The sequence below is a fragment of the Protomyctophum parallelum genome, assembly GCF_964188405.1.
Source record: "Protomyctophum parallelum genome assembly, chromosome: 10".
Lineage (NCBI taxonomy): Eukaryota > Metazoa > Chordata > Actinopteri > Myctophiformes > Myctophidae > Protomyctophum > Protomyctophum parallelum.
The window spans coordinates 31,876,855-31,893,471 of record NC_139704.1 but is presented as its reverse complement, the minus strand read 5'-3'; the positions used below and the strand labels follow the sequence as shown (position 1 = coordinate 31,893,471).

The 16,617-nt window shown below is 40.5% G+C and overlaps 2 protein-coding genes across 2 annotated transcripts in view; one reads left to right on the top strand and one right to left on the bottom strand.

Annotated features, from left to right (window-relative positions):
* tm9sf2 (transmembrane 9 superfamily member 2) overlaps positions 1-6,564 on the top strand; it is a 31,170-nt gene extending 24,606 nt beyond the window's left edge. Inside the window, exons 15-17 of the mRNA XM_083775326.1 lie at positions 607-718; positions 2,721-2,892; positions 4,301-6,564. Of these exons, the coding sequence (XP_083631452.1) occupies positions 607-718; positions 2,721-2,892; positions 4,301-4,368 (352 nt within the window). The 3' untranslated portion in view covers positions 4,369-6,564. The remainder of the gene's footprint in view (positions 1-606; positions 719-2,720; positions 2,893-4,300) is intronic.
* LOC310866117 (uncharacterized protein) overlaps positions 1-16,617 on the bottom strand; it is a 266,238-nt gene that overhangs the window by 239,723 nt on the left and 9,898 nt on the right. The window lies entirely within an intron of this gene.

The window sequence follows — 16,617 nt, the reverse complement described above, 5'->3', positions numbered from 1 at the left end:
CTGAGATCCTTGGCCTGTTGGCCAAGAAATATGTTGCAGATCCCCCTGGCAGATTGTGAGATTAGCTGTGGACAGACAGACGGAAGACAGGGCTGAATTGTCTGGACATGCCATTTTATTTAATAATGACTTTTATTTGTTTTTCAATTCTATGCCAGACAGATTAATTTATTTGCTTGCAATATTATTAGACCAGACCACAATTTCCATTGAAAGATGAAGCTGAGGGCAGAGGTGGTAGGCCATGCAATACAGGGTTCTGGCTGGTATCAATCCTCAATAGAACATAAAGTGTGCATTTACCGTATGAATGAATGATAGATTGCCATAATTCAGGCTAAGATAGCATTATTGATTCTCTGTTGGTTACTTGTGCGCCGCATAGACATATGCTGTTTGCTTGTTCAGAGATGTACGTACGTTATTTATATACTGTAGTATGTTATTTAAAGAGATTGTAGGTTTGATTCATGTTTACCTGCTATGCTAGTTATTTTGTAGCACTTGACTTTTTTGGTTGACTAGGGTTCACTTATTCAATTCAATTAATTTGACCATGTTGGTTGACTCGACTAGTTCATGATTGTAATTGCCTCTGTTCCTCAGGTCCCACCAGATGTACTACATGTTTGGCTTCCTCTTCCTCGTCTTCATCATTCTGGTCATCACCTGCTCTGAGGCCACCATCCTTCTCTGCTATTTCCACCTCTGTGCTGAGGTAAACACCAAACACCCTGGAAACAGCATTCGTTGCCCACCCCCTCCCAGTTGTGATGTTTTAAATTCACGTCTCACAAGTATGCAATTTGGCTTTGCACTATGACCTGTAGATGGCCTATAGATACTTTATTTGTCCTTTCGGAAATTTGTTTTGTGCCAAGCAGTCATAAAAAAAACCCACATACACAGGCAGGTGTGACAGCTTCCTTCTTTCACTCGGATGAAAACTAGATTCACACTCACTCAATCTGTACACTACAGCACAGTACTGCCACCAGATGGTGCTGCTGAGCTTTCATACAATGACCATAATAGATACATGTATTTGTATAGTACCAGTAGGCAAGTAACCAATAAGGGAGTGAAAGAAAAATAAAGCATCAGACATTTTTATGAGGAAAATGTCAAACTACAATAATTTAAAACACTTGGCTATGGAAGTTAATTATTGGAAGTAAAATTGAGACATTTATAAATGTGTGTAAACTATGAATATAAGTATATGAGTGTTTTCTCACAAATGTGAATGTTTTTACTGTATTGCTTTAGTGTAATGCACCAAGACAGATTCTGTGTATGTGCATACCTGGTATAGAAATAATTCTAATCTGATCCCGGAAAGACATTTTAAATTGGGAGATAATAGAGCGTCGCAGTCCCGCCCCCTACCAGGGCCCAAGAAATGATTATCCGTTCATTTTCCTCATAGACATTTCAGAAAGTATTTATTTAACTCTTGTCGTGACAAATCATGACAACAAACACAGTTTTTTGGGCCAAACAAATAATTAGAAAGCAGAAAAAAACGGCAGGTTACAACACTTTTTTTTTAGTTTTTCTTCTTTGTAATTATTTGTTTGGTCCAAAATATTGTTTGTTGTCATGAGTTGTCACGACAAGAGTTGGCTTTGTCCGCGGTGTAACCGTCTTTAAATAAATACCTTTTGAAATGTCTATGGGAAAAATGCATTGGGAATCATTTCCTGGGCCTGGCGTCGTCATGAAATGGGTTGGGACTGCGACGCTCTATAAACACAAGATCTAACAATGGAGTGACTTCCCTGTGAATCTCTGACGCCATATTGATGTCAGTCTATGGAGGCACATTGGATCTGAGATTATGAATGCTACAAAAATGACAAAATCACCAAATGTGAAAAATTTACAGATTGGCACTCGTTAAAACTACCTGATATATAAAGAAAGCATTTTTGCAGCCGAGAGACGGCTCTCAGAAAGAAAAAAATAAAAATAGTTGATGCAAGATGACTTCTAATTTGAGCACTGAGTAAAACGAGTATCCTTTACAGCTTGTTGATGGATGAGCTCTCTGCTAAGAAATCACTTGAGTCAAAGAAAAAAAAGCTATTGTACCCCACCCATTGTATGAGATGTACGTACGCTGTGATAAAGGACAACTGTTACTGATGTGAGATATAACTGAAGTAAGATAACAGCACTGCTGTCTATACACAATCACATGCACAGGTTTATGGTTGTCTAGAGGAACTGGTTCAAGATTTAGCACTATGGCCCGTTGGTTTCTACTAGATAGATACAGTAGATAGATACTTTTATTTGTCCTTTCGGAATTTTGTTTTGTGCCAAGCAGTCATCAAAAAACCCCACATACACAAACAGATCAGACAGCACATTGACAATAAAAGAAACAATGCTAACAAAAGGCTACCAGACATACTGTAGTTCCAAGAGGCATCACATTACATTTTATGCACAGAACTGAGATAGGGCCTGCTTGCATGAGCACCAGTCCTAAAGTCAAATATGACAAATATGTCAAATATCAACTGACGGAAGTTACTACACCAACCAGCAAACTCATCCACTGTTCTTCGATAGCTTATCTCAACCAACAATAGCTGTGTCATCTGCAAATGTAACGATACAGGTGTTGTCTGACTCACAACTGGTGTTAGAAGTGGTAGAATAGATTACATTACAATTAAAAACGTTCTTTCCTCTCTCTTGTCTTTCCGCAGGACTACCATTGGCAGTGGCGGTCGTTCCTGACCAGTGGTTTCACAGCTGTTTATTTCCTGGTTTATGCCATCCATTACTTTTTCTCCAAGCTGCAAATTACTGGGCTAGCGAGCACAATCCTCTACTTTGGATACACCATGATCATGGCTCTCATCTTCTTTCTGTTTACCGGTGGGTATTTTGGCTCCACAATATAGTGACTCATGTTGTTGTTGTGGGTATTATTTACTAAATATAATATACCTAGTCCATACCTGAGGATCTGCCCTCAAAATATGTGCAGACTTTAAGTTATGTCATGTGCTGTATAGCCTATGCTTACACACACTGCCACTCCGGTCAGAAATAGAAACGTGAATAAAATACAATATGCAAGTATAATCAATGTAGACTGTGATTTATATCCTCAAAGAAGCACAAGTAGCAGCATTAAGGACAGATATAGGCGAACATCACAAATTATTGTCATTTCAAAATTGTGAGTATAACAGCTAAGTTAACAACTCAAATAATATTCAAACGTGTAGTATACAGCATGAGGCGACGGAGCTTGCACCAGAACATGTCTATAATTTAATCGCAGTTCAAACCTCCTGCAGTTAAATCTCTCAAATGTTAGGAGACATAACCCTTTAGTGACTCATTTCAGTGAAGGTGTTGAGGGCGTGAATTGCCTGCCCACTTGTCCAGTCTTTTGTTAAGCAATATCAGTCACCTAATCACTGTGGCAGCACTATAACAGAAATTTGCATGTAGTTTGTGATGCTCCACAACAGTATGGACACGTTTGGAGTAGTTGTCAGTGTTTCAGGGCAGGCAGGCAAGAGCTTACTAGGGCCTGCCCAGGTTCGCCAAGTCCGCTTATTTCCCACACCTTTTGCCATGGGTTTTTCCAGAGTTGGGTTTTTGGGCTTGTTTTAAAATTTCTGTGGCTTGTTTTGAAAATTGAACAAGCCAACATTTATTTAATGTATATACTATAAATACCCATTGGTTTGGGGGAGTGTGAATCACATTGAGTGACAGAATCGATCTGGTGTGTGTAATAGTATATTATGATCATAGCGGCTACATCTGTTATTAAAAAAATATGGGTGTGCTTTACCGTCATTAATGCACTTCTGCGCTGCCTTTCAGCAGATACTTCAGCAGCGAGTTCCTGCAGTATCGCAAGCATGCATTAATGATGGTAAAGCACACCCTCTCGTGTAATATTGCTTAAATAAATGGCCACAGCCATAATATTGGACGTTGTTACCGTTGTTATGAGACCGAAGACACATTTTCACATTTTGGACAATAAATGAAACTAACAAAGTTGTTTTGGCTTGTGTTTCGAGGGGAGGTTTGGCTTATTTCTCTCGCAAAAGTTGGCTTGCCTCTGGTAACGTCAACAAAAATCAACAGTAATATAAGTTAATCAACTTAAAGACGTTTTCATCATGAAACTCTTTAATGCCAATTGGTTACTAATGTGAGATGTTTTGTCTCTCCTGCAGTAGCATTTTAAAGAAGCCATTACAGTTAATACAAATGTTTTCATCTTCTGATTGTTTTTTTGTGTCTGTCTATCCTGCAGGTACCATTGGTTTCTTTGCCTGTTTCTGGTTTGTTACCAAGATCTACAGTGTGGTCAAAGTGGACTAAAAGACAGCAGACTGCGGAGATGTTCTCTCCACTCCTCTTTCCCTGCCTCCCCTTTTACCCAGCAACATGGACTGAAAAATCGACAAGCTAAAGACACTTTGTTCTCTGTCTATCTTCCCTATCTCCACCCCTCCTCAACTGGACTTCATTTTTTTTTCTTCCTCTTGTTTTTGCAAACTCAACATGCTCCCACAAGTTGACTGCAATCCACCGCAAACCTCCCCTTATTGTCCTTTGCTTTGTGTGTGAATGAGACGTGGGTGTACGGTAGGGCAGGCACACGTCCTCGCACACTTGCGCCGCCGTCGGTGTGTGATTGTCGCATATGCATTTTGTATCTGCATATAATCTGAACACATCTAAGCATATTGAACCTCTCTTCTGAGTTGCAACATGTACTACACATGAACTACAGTAATGGCAGGCTGAGAGACACATGGCCAGAGTCTTAAGGCCAAGAGTCGTGCCAGTCTTCTAAGATAATGGTGTTCATCGCTTTGCTCTCCCAAATTTGCTTTCCAATACCTCCAGGGGCTCTGTGAGCAAAATGAACTATATACAATATATGTGTGTGTGTGTGTGTGTGTGTATGTATATATATATATATATACATATATACTGTGTGTATGTATGTGTGTATATATATATATATATATATACACACACATACACAATTGTCTGTGCGTGCGCAAACGCACACACACATAATGCATATATGTGTATGTGCTATATATAAATATGTTGTGTTCTTAACATTTGCGAAAGATGTTGACAGTGGCAAGTCAAAGGACAAAACTGCACTTGGACTGTGTTACAGTGTGGCTCATTTGCTCAAATTGCAGGCAATGTTTTTAAAAGGTCATTGTTTTTTTGTTGTTTTTTGCTGGTAGAACCGTAATGATTTGTCCGAATAGAGATTTCTTGGGAGAGGCTGTGTATAGTGTTCCCCACCTAGAGCACAAGACGGGCTGGGGTTGACGGCCTAGACAGAGAGTGACGGGAGAGATGAATCCATTTCAGAAACGGCAGCGAGTCTGACTGCAGTACTAATTTGACCCAGTTAGCACATAAACCAGATTTGTTTAATCCCTGGCAGTAGTCGGAACCGAAATGCCTTTCAGCTTCTTGCTGCATTTTGAAAAGCATTGAAAATGGTATTTGTCGATGCCGACATTCATACAAATTCACAATGTTGTGAGCTTTTAGATCTTCTATTTTCAGTGCATGACGCCGAACACAACCAAGTATAGACAGACCTAAGGCTCTCTATAAAGCAGTCCATAAAGGAGGTATTTGCTGGCCCAGTGACCGGCACATGTTGTTTAAATGGCATTTCTTGCCCTCAAGAAGAATGGCTCATCTGAAGCAACTCATGAATCGATGGTACATTGCTTGAAGGAGGTCTTCATCTTGATATTCAGAACCTCTGGTGTTGGAAACATTGATTGTAAATAACCTTTTTTCTAAAATTGAAAAATGTTTGGTTGGTTGGACAAAAGGGTGACAAGAATTAAAAAAAAGATGTGAATGAACGTAATTTTGCCTGTTACCACAGAAACCCTTATAATGTTGATTTTTTAAAATGGTTTTTGATTTGGGGGGGGGGATTGGACATGGATATTTGAATATTAACCAGCTTGAATTATGTTATTTAACTTTTATTCCATCTTATTTCTTTTTCTTTGTTTTGTTTTTTACTGTATTTTTATTTCTGTTGCCTGAATTGTCATGGCTTATCCTTGATGGGTTTCTCAGACTGATTGTCTCTGTATCGGCAACAATATCGATGCATCCAATTTCCTGTACGCTACTTTCTTCAGTTCCTCATCACTTTTTATTGTTGAAGGAATTAGATGGATGAAAGGTGTAGGGGAAACAGATTAAACTGGGTGGAACAGGTCAGATCATGACCATTATGAGCCTGTATTTGACTTGTGCTTGTGGTTTAATACACTGGTCCCAGATTATCTCTTATATGATTGGGGGAAATGGGAGACATTGGAAAGTAAAGCGTATTAAGATGTCATTCATCCATCCATGTGTTAATTGCCATCAGTTTCTGGTTTCTTTGTATATACGTGTCTATCATAAATTATACTAGTTTGATCCTCTGATTAGCTTCTTTTTTTCTTTTCTTCTCTTCATTGAAATGAAAAATTGGGGGGGAAATAAACCATTTTTCCACAAGGAACAACAGCTCTGGGCCCTGTGTTATTCTTTTCCTTTAAAAAAATATATATATACATTTACAAAATGAATATGACAATGTCTCTGCTGTAGGTAGTATGTTCACATCTTTACTCACTAACATGATTTAGTTTTGGGGTTTTTTATGAATGTTTAAAGATGTATAAACTGTTGAATATCTAAACAATTTTTTGAGTTGGTGATGATTGCACTCCACAGGAATCGACAGGCTTTAAAAAAAATGTATTGACAGCATACTGACTGATGGATAACCTCACACTGACCTGACCCTGGCGTGTAATTGTGCTCGCACGTGCGCGCGTGTGTAGTGTATGCCAAACCAAGCGGCTATCAAGATTCTGCTCAGTCCACAGGTAGCCAGGCTCTGTGGAGAAGATACACCTTGTATCTTTAGGTGTCATGAACATGTAAGTTCCCTGTATACAAAACATATTGAAAAGTTGTATTCAACTGTGTGTGTGTGTGTGTGTGTGTGTGTGTGTGTGTGCGCGTGTGCGTGTGCGTGTGCGTGTGGGGATCCTGGTAGGGTGCTTTGGATGGACAAAAGACTGCATCATTGAGACTCTAGCCATCATTGGCAGATTGCAACTCTCACCCGTACACGTGCACCCATGCGGTGGTGTTTTGTGGCTGATCCGATACGGAGACATCTGCCAGCCTGCTGAAGCCTGCTCCACTCTATGGGCCAGCTGGAATATTTTAGACCACTGCTTCTCAACTGGGACCCCGACTGTGCTTTGACCATGAGGTCAGAAGTGAGTATATATTGTTAACATATCGCGCCTCCCACTTTTATATGAACGTGGAAGGAATATTTCACCATTACTACATTCTTTTTCTTTTAATAAAATGATCATCTCAAAGCACAGTAGCACATCCATCTTTCCTAAAGTAGACTATAACACTAGATAGATAGATGTCTGGAATATTTATTTTATTTTTTATAAATTGTTAAGTGAACTGATATAGTAAATTAAAAGATAATTCATAACTTTTTGTACAGTTGTATATATTGCACAAAATCCCTATCCATTCCACACACTAACCTTAGTCACTTACTGTAAACCCCTGCATCCGTATTAGGTGAAAAACCTTTGCAGAAAATAGCAGATGCTCTCGATGCATCACGTTGTGACATTTCGAGAGCTTGTAGATTGGCTATTTTCTGCAAAAATATGTATTGTAGCGAAAACATGAAAGACATTAGACAGTATAGTATAAAGCCGGTCAACCATTTATGTGGTTATACCATAATATTTTTGGTTGACTATACAGTATACAAGAGACAAATCTCAGTTGACTCAAGAAGGTGGCGCTCCGATCATAACAGTGTCCACATCCTCGTCTGTGTTCATTATGACTGAATATTACTGATTTGCATTGCTGAAGCCACACCACATCATTCTCCACACCAGCAGTCCAAGCAGTCCCTTAAGCTGAAATTAGTTCAACTGATTATTAGTTCTAGGACCATGATGGAAACTAGTCCACAGGACCTTTTTGTGTTATCCTTTTAGGCCTCATTCACACCTAAAAGACACCTGTCTTGTCTGCGTCTTGTCCGTGTTTAATGGACAATGCATTTCCAATGGAAGTCACATGGTTTGACCAATTTTTTTTGTTTGATGGGGGGGAGGGGGCAGAACACAGCCATGAAACAAAATTGTTTGGTCAAACCATGTGACTTCCATTGGAAATGCATCGGGCGGCCAATTAACACGGACAAGACACAAGACGGGTGTTTTTTAGGTGTGATTGAGGCCTTAGCCCAAGTTTCACTGTACGTCTGTGATGTTTACATTTTTTACTAATAAAGATGAAAGTAAAACATAAACCAACCAATGTGTGAAATTCAAACTAGAGAGCACAACCTGCCTTGTAGGCTACTATATTGTTTCATTATTCTTTTAGGTATCACCTACTGTATACAGTACACATTATGGATAATTTCACAAAAGATTGTGTTTTGTGTCTCTAATGGACATCACACGCACACGCACACACACACACACACACACACACACACACACACACACACACACACACACACTTGAAGTGGTCTCCATATGGCATTTACTCCCACTACACTATCGTAAACATGTTGGGGAGGAGGACCATACAATCAATGGTTGTCTTGCTCTCCCTGTGTACACATGCGCGCGCGCGCACACACACACACACACACACACACACACACACACACACACACACACACACACACACACACACACACACACACACACACGGGGTTAATGAATGAGGTGGACAGTCTTTTGGTGTTTTGCTTCAAAGAGAGCAGTGTTGGCTCCTCCTCCTGTCCTGTCTGTCTTTGTCCCAGCAGACACTGCTGTCCATAGGGGGTGTCATGATGTCACAATGATTGTCCTGCAATGACCTATGGGGGAGAAAGGGGGGATTGTCCACGCATTCTGGTCACATTACACGCTTTTAATGTCTCCCTGCATTTTTTCTGGACTGTCTCTGTGTCTGTCTGTCTGTCTGTCTATCTTCGAGAGAGAGAGAGAGAGAGAGAGAGAGAGAGAGAGAGATACAGACAGGCAGGCAGACAGACAAACATATCTGTATGCAATGCTGTGTTCCACTGCAGTTTTAATTCGGACGTCTCTTCATTCATTTCAGCCAGCATAAATCCTTCTAATAGTGAGTTAGGCTGCGCATGACAATATTAAGTGTCTGATTGACCAACTGTCCAATATGACAGCATCGGGGTATAGAAAGACAACAATAAGCAGCAACATTTTAACAGAAAGTCTGTTGTCCAGAAATGCTGCATTGTGTAATGATTAGTTAGTAGTAGGCATCACAAAGCTGAGTCAGAAGATGATAGATGCAAACAGCTGAGGGCGCAATGACTGAATTCATTCTTCCGCGATGAGCAGGCTATGTCTCTCTACTGTAAGTTTCAAACCAATTTGCATCAAATTACTGTCACTATTCATGTTTTCAAGTTGACAAAATATTTAACTTAATCACTACAGAAGATACTTGTAAAAAATAATAACATTCACTACAACAATAATAATAATAATGAAAGAACATTTTTAGATTGTCTTTATTGTGTTTCAGTGAATTCTATAAGATGGAGTGCAGGAGAGGCCATGAATGGGTGTTGTTAGGACTGTAGCTTTGTTCAAGAGACTTGTGAACAGAAGAGTGGAGCCGTGAATGGGGGGGTGAGAGAATGGAGATCTAGTTTAAGAAGGGGTGATGAGGTGACTCACGATTTACCAGAAAGACAGCAAAGAAGTGAAGTTAACGTGTGCTCTTTTCAGATACGGTTCATCTGACGAAGATAGTTTTAACATTACGCCCCTGCAATCTGGATGGTTCCTTCCAGTTAGAGATCTCTCAGTCTTTACTCTGGTAACCTGATGATTCAAGGTTGAAGGATTTTTATTGTCCATTTGTATTCAAATAAATTACAGCCAGGGGCTTCCTCTGCAGTGTGGATAAAACAATATATATTAGGGCTGGGCAATATATCGACATTATATCAATATCTATGTGACTAGATATCACCTGGGATTTTGGATAAACGTAATAATGTGATTTCCAGGTTTTAAACAGACAATATTTTTTATTCTAATACTAATTTGATACTTTTCCAATTTACACACTCAAAATCTTGTGACTATTATAGATCGGTCATTTTTGCTACCAGAGGTTTGGTATAAGGTAGTATTATTTTAAATGTTGAAAAAGGAAAATGTATATTGTAAGGATCGGATAGTATGATCACAATATCCACATCGAGGTATCTGGTTAAAATGATTGTTATTTTAGATTTTGTCCATAATATCACCCGGCCGTAGCTGCAGTAAACATACAGTAAACTTGTTTCTTTAGTGGCATTCAAATGTATTTATGTCATGTCCAACATCTGTCAGATCTCAAATATTTTTTGACCACTCCTCCTTGGATATCTGTTTTCATCTGTATTCTACTCATCACCTGCTGCCCACATACTAAAGCTTTCTCCAAGCATATTGACAGTCCAGTCCATTTAGTTATATACAGTGAGTGCACAGTAAAATCCTCTAAATGTATTTACTGTAACTGACACGTATGGGTTCATTTTACATTTGTACACACTCTCTCTGACTTACAAATGGATAACACTGTGGATTTGATCAGCGATTGTGTATCTACACAGCAAGGTCGACCATGAGTGTAAAACAGTGTATGGTGAAATTATTTGGTGCATATTCTTCATGTCTGCTTACTCTGCTGCAATCAGGTGAATCACTGGAACGCTGACCATGCAGAGCTAAGCTACACAGAGGAATATTCATTACTTTTAATTCAAACAGAAAATTCTTAATCTAATCTCTGCTCATATTACTAATACTAGTACTGTTCACCACTGTCTCTTTGACCAAAACACAGACAGACAGATATCTTCCCGCAAACTTGCCACTTCATTCACTGATTGTCGGGACATACATTGTTTGTCTGTAACTCACTCACTGTGTGTGTGTGTGTGTGTGTGTGTGTGTGTGTGAGAGAGAGAGAGAGAGAGAGTGAGAGAGAGAGACAGAGACAGAGGGAATGTGCATGTGGGTGTTTTGACGATCTCATCTTTGATGACTCCTGTTGCTCTGGGCTATTCTCTCCATACCTCCCTCCATGTCTCTCTGGTCTGTCTTTCTCTCTTTCTGTCCAGTTTCAATCATTTGTTATTAGCTGTCATTACTGCAGCTCTAGCGTGGCTCCTTTTAACACTCCTAGTCCTAATCAATTACACACAGCTCGAAGCCCACCTATGACCTCAGCTACAGGCCGTGTGTGTGTGTGCGTGTGCGTGTGCGTGTGTGTGTGTGTGTGTGTGTGCGCTTTGTAAAATGTAATGTAATGTAAAATTTAGAAAGATGTCTGTGTTTGTCTGCACAGACCTTCAGATTATCTTTTAGTCCGGCTTGGCTGTGCACGCCAATGAACACGATTGGCCAATTCCCGGTGGAAACCCGGGTTGGCAGGGCGATCTCTGTCACTGCGATCTCTGTTGCTGCACTAGTGATATTGGTCAAGCTCAGGGCACCTGTGATGCGAAGACTGAGAGTGGAAATGGGAGGAGTAGCGTACATAGGAATAGCGTACACGCTATTCTGAAACTCCTGCAGGTGAAAGGAAGCAACTGATGACTTGACTTGACTTGTGTTAGCAAGTGACATATTGTGTTTTATGTATTGAATTACATATTGTAATTGGCATAATGACTTCATTAGGAGATAAAGGGAAAAGGTAAGAAAAAAGATGATTTTATAAACATAATTGATAAATAACCTGACAGTGTTAATTGATGAAAACAAGGACTTACTGTATGTGACTAAACTCCAGGTTACAGCAACAATCACAAGTCAGTCCATTATTTTTCCATCAGTGTCTCAATTATTTTACTATCTTCTCTGTGTGTGCGCTCACTCACAGACAACACACGCGAGCACATGCACGCACACACACACACACACACACACACACACACACACACACACACACACACACACACACACACACAGGGAGCAGAGGGTGAACAGTTGTGTCTTGTGTTGTGCAATGTGTTCTGGTCAGATTTGGCTCAGCAGGGTTTCCCTTTCAGCACAGCAGGCTCTCAGCGGGTGAATCAGTCAACCAACTCATTCACTTTGTGAACACACACACACACACACACACACACACACACACACACACAGTTCATTTTTTCAGTCTCAGAAGGAACATTTATAGTGTTCATTACAACCTGCTTATTAATCTGGCCTCTACTTGAGAATCCCTGCATGCAGTACATAATTATAGGCCTGCATCCCAATCCCAAACAATTCAGTCCCTCCTGCACCTGCCTGCTCTGCAATAGGTGTAGACTGTATAGGCGTACATAGGCCTTTTTCCGTTGTTATTTTGGTGAGAGGCTATATCCATTATTAGGTTGATTATTAGATTGATAGAATAGAAAGTCCTAATTTTGTGTCTGATATTTGATAATGAATTTATTTATATAGCACATTTCAAGACAAAGTCACAAGTGCTTTACATATAACGGTACAACTTGAAAGAGCTCTCTCTCTCTCTCTCTCTCTCTCTCTCTCTCTCTCTCTCTCTCTCTCTCTCTCTCTCTCCCTCTCTCTCTCTCTCTCTCTCTCTCTCTCTCTCTCTCTCTCTCTCTCTCTCTGGCGTCATCCAGTCTAGAAAGTTCTTTATTTACACATATTAGTGTGTTAAAGCGGCCCAGGCTGTCGGTACACCCGCAGAGGAGAACAAATCAGCGACAAAGGACGCGTCTTCCAGCCCGGCTCTGTCGCTGTGGAAACCGGCTGCTATTCCAGCGATGCGCCTGCTCTTTAATGCCCATTCTCTCTTCCTCTTTCCGTTTCTCTCTAGCAATGTATGGTCGCCTTTCTGCATGGCATTTGCACTTTGCAGTCGCAGTTTTTGTTACACGTCACTTTGTTGATTTATGCTATTCAGGAGGCACTTGTACAACAACACACCAGAGAGAATCGAGTTTTCAACTTTTGTAGTGATGAGACAATATAAGAGGCTACTGAAAAGAGGCGACCATAAAGGACCGTTCCGCTGAATTTTTTTTAGGCGGGGTATTATGTTCAAGTGACTTAAACACCCCCTTTCATCCTCTGGCGTACATATGACTTTTCATTTAATGTGCATTGTATTGTGTTTGTAAAAGAGGTGAGTTTAACGGACCCAAGAATAAAAGAGTCTGCTGACTTTTGCACTAATTTCAAATATTTAAAAACAAGCATGAAACAACATAATCTTATATTCTAGGACTACCTATATAGGCCTAGGCCTACCCGTATGTTTTTTAATGTAGGCTATTGCAACAACCTTTATAGCTATTTTTTCTATAGCCTATAAGAAATTTGTTCAAATTACAGACGACCATTTGAATAGGCCATTTTGACACTATTCATCTGACACTGGCACACAATTTAATTGGCTGACCTGACCATCAGCACCTGCAATTGCGAACAGCTCGTCACTTCTGTCAGTAGAGTAGCTATAGCACCATATACCTCCTGCAGGGCCAAAGTCACGCAACTGGAAATGTAAACAATATTCTGAGACGCTCACGGGCACCTTCAAAGTTTGAACTTCTGAACGTGGCTCAATAGTGCAGCAGCACCTAGTGTTTATCTGATGCAACGACAAGCGCCAGAAAAACGTGCACAGAATGCACACTTCAAGCAGCATCCAGTCAGCCGCCAGGCAGATCCAATCCATGTTCTAACAGACAGAACAGGTGTACTATAGGCCTGCCGCCTGGCTATATAGGCTACAGCTAAAAGAAACTTGATCATAAAGCAGAGGAAAACGAAAACAATCCTTGGGAGCTCTGGAAAGTTACTAGGCTGCAGTCAGAAACTGAAAACCAGGTTCACTAACATCAATATCAAACACCCTCATCACTGACAAGCTTGATGTGGCAGAGTCACCGTGTGGCGGTCCCCAGGGAGTCCCTGCAACATCCAGACCCCCAGGAGGGCCCGGTTCCGGTGAGCATTCCTGCGTCCAAAACGGCCGAGAAGTGACAGAGTTACCGTGTTGCAGCTTTTCGTGCTCGGACATATGGCCATAGCTGCGTAATGGAGTGGAGGCACCGCTCAAAAACAGAGTGCCCTACAGCTACAACCCAAGAAGGCCACTGGCTATGACAATATATTCCCTCAAGACTTCTCAGAGACACAGCCATCTCTATAGCTCCAATCATCACCCACATAATTAACCTCTCCATCAAACAGGGACAGGTCCCTCAAGACTTAAAACTTAAAAACTTAAAACTTGCCAAAGTAACCCCCCTGCACAAGAAAGGGAGACACGGGCAACCGTGTCTATTTCTACCGCCCTGTTTCTATTCTTAGCTCCATCTCAAATGTGATGGAAAAAATAGTCTATGAACAGGTTGAAAAGTATCTTTCCACAAAAATTTTTAATGTAAGAATTCCAATCTGGCTTCAGAACATCCCACTCCACTGACACATGCATGCCTCCTCTATTTGAGCGATCACATCAAACACGAGGTGGATGCTGGCAAATACTGCGGTATGGTCAAGCTGGACCTCAAAAAGGCTTTAGACACAGTAAACCACTCCATACTGATTAATAAGCTAAAAGCAATTGGTTTTGATAGCACCTCAGTGAGCTGAATGGAATCCTACCTGGAGAGGAGAGAACAGTTGGTGGAGGTGAATGGATCACTCTCCCCTCTCCCAGTGAGCTTTGGCGTTCCACAAGGAAGCATACTAGGGCCTTTAGTGTTCCTAATATATTGTTTGTGCACCGGCAGACAGGAACAAACTACAGGTTGAAAAGGCCCTCAGCTCTGAACACGGTAGAATCTGCACCTGGCTCGCTAACAAACTATTGGGTCAAATAGTAATCTCAGCAAGGCAGACGGCTTCTCAGTTACAGTGGGGGACAATATTATCACACGAAAAGATAAAATTACGTACCTAGGTTCCATCCTGGAGGCAAATCTTTCCGGTGATAAAATGGCCACAAATGTAATCAAAAAGGTCAACCAAAGAACAAGATTCCTGTACTAACAGGATCTCCTCACTGGTCGACAAAAAAACCTTGAAGACCCCAACAGAGTACAACATCTTGCAATGGGTCTGGTCTACAAGATTCGCTATACACAACCAAGATACCCACCTGTCTAAATACTTATTTAATGTCAACGAAGTCCACACTCACAACACCAGAGGGAGTTCAACAAACCACATGCAACCCAGTTTCGGCTCAAACAAGTGATTCATTCACAAGTGAATTCATTTTGCTCCTATGCCACAAAAATGTGGAACCCCCTACCAACAGCCATTAAGACATGTGAATCCTTTGATTCCTTCAAAAAACGGTCACAAAGTGCACCTACGGACGTCTGCAATTCGAAACTGGCCCCTGTAAAAAATAACGTCTGAGTCCCCCCCCACCCCTTTTCCCCCCATACTATACATGTTTTTTCCCCTTTTGTAGAGGGGCGATAGACCCTCCTATATTCAGCTATAGTGTAGATTTTCGTCTTACACAAACATTAAATTACCATTGACAATTAATGGAGAATTTACGTCATATGTGGACGAGCAAATCTGTATTTTTGTCCTACACAAAGCCCCTCACTTCACACGGGTGTGATTTTATTTTCTTTATATGATGATTTCCTGTTTTTTATGTATATTTGTAGCCTACGTCTCTAAATGTTCTGATGAATTGAAAATGCTGGGCCCTGTTGTAAACAAGTGTGAGTGCTTAATCATGGTGTGTCCAGAGTAACAGTTCTTGTATTGACCTGTGCTTTTGTTTGAAATGTACCCATTCTACATACTGTGAAATAAATATCAATCTAAACAGTGTAGTGTTGGAAAAGCGTTAGATTGTTTCCTCTGAGGTGGAAAGTCTGGTGACGCGAGGTTAGAGATTGTTTGGGCAATTCCTGTTAGATTTCCATTCATCTTTGTTTGCTCTACTTCACAATTAGATTTTCCTCTTTCGATTGATGATATAGCCACATTCATATGGAGACCACCACTAGCCAAGCCAACTGAAGAAAAACATGAGTGACAAGCAAAAGGCAGTCTCCATTCATTCAATATGAACGCGACTGAATCACACATAAACAGTAAATTAGTACTAATTGAATGTCAACTGTGTTCACCAGGCACAGTTTATTGATTCCCATGGGGAAATTAATGAGTCGTAGCAGAAATAGTATGCTAAGCATGAAACACAGGATATTCTGTATGTACTGTACACATTTGACTGAGTCAACATACTGTATGTACTCTATCGATAAAGTATAATGTACAATCTTTCAACAGCGAATGAGACCACTGGTCTTGGCAGCTATTTGTCCAAAGGTTTTGCTACTAAATATACGTTTGTGAAGTTCATATGTTTTGTCTTTAATTTATTGTGACCGAAGTTCACAGTTAACTATGGAATCGTGCATTTCCCGTCAGTGTGTCGGGTACCATCAGTGTGTTGGTCAGGTACCATATATTACAT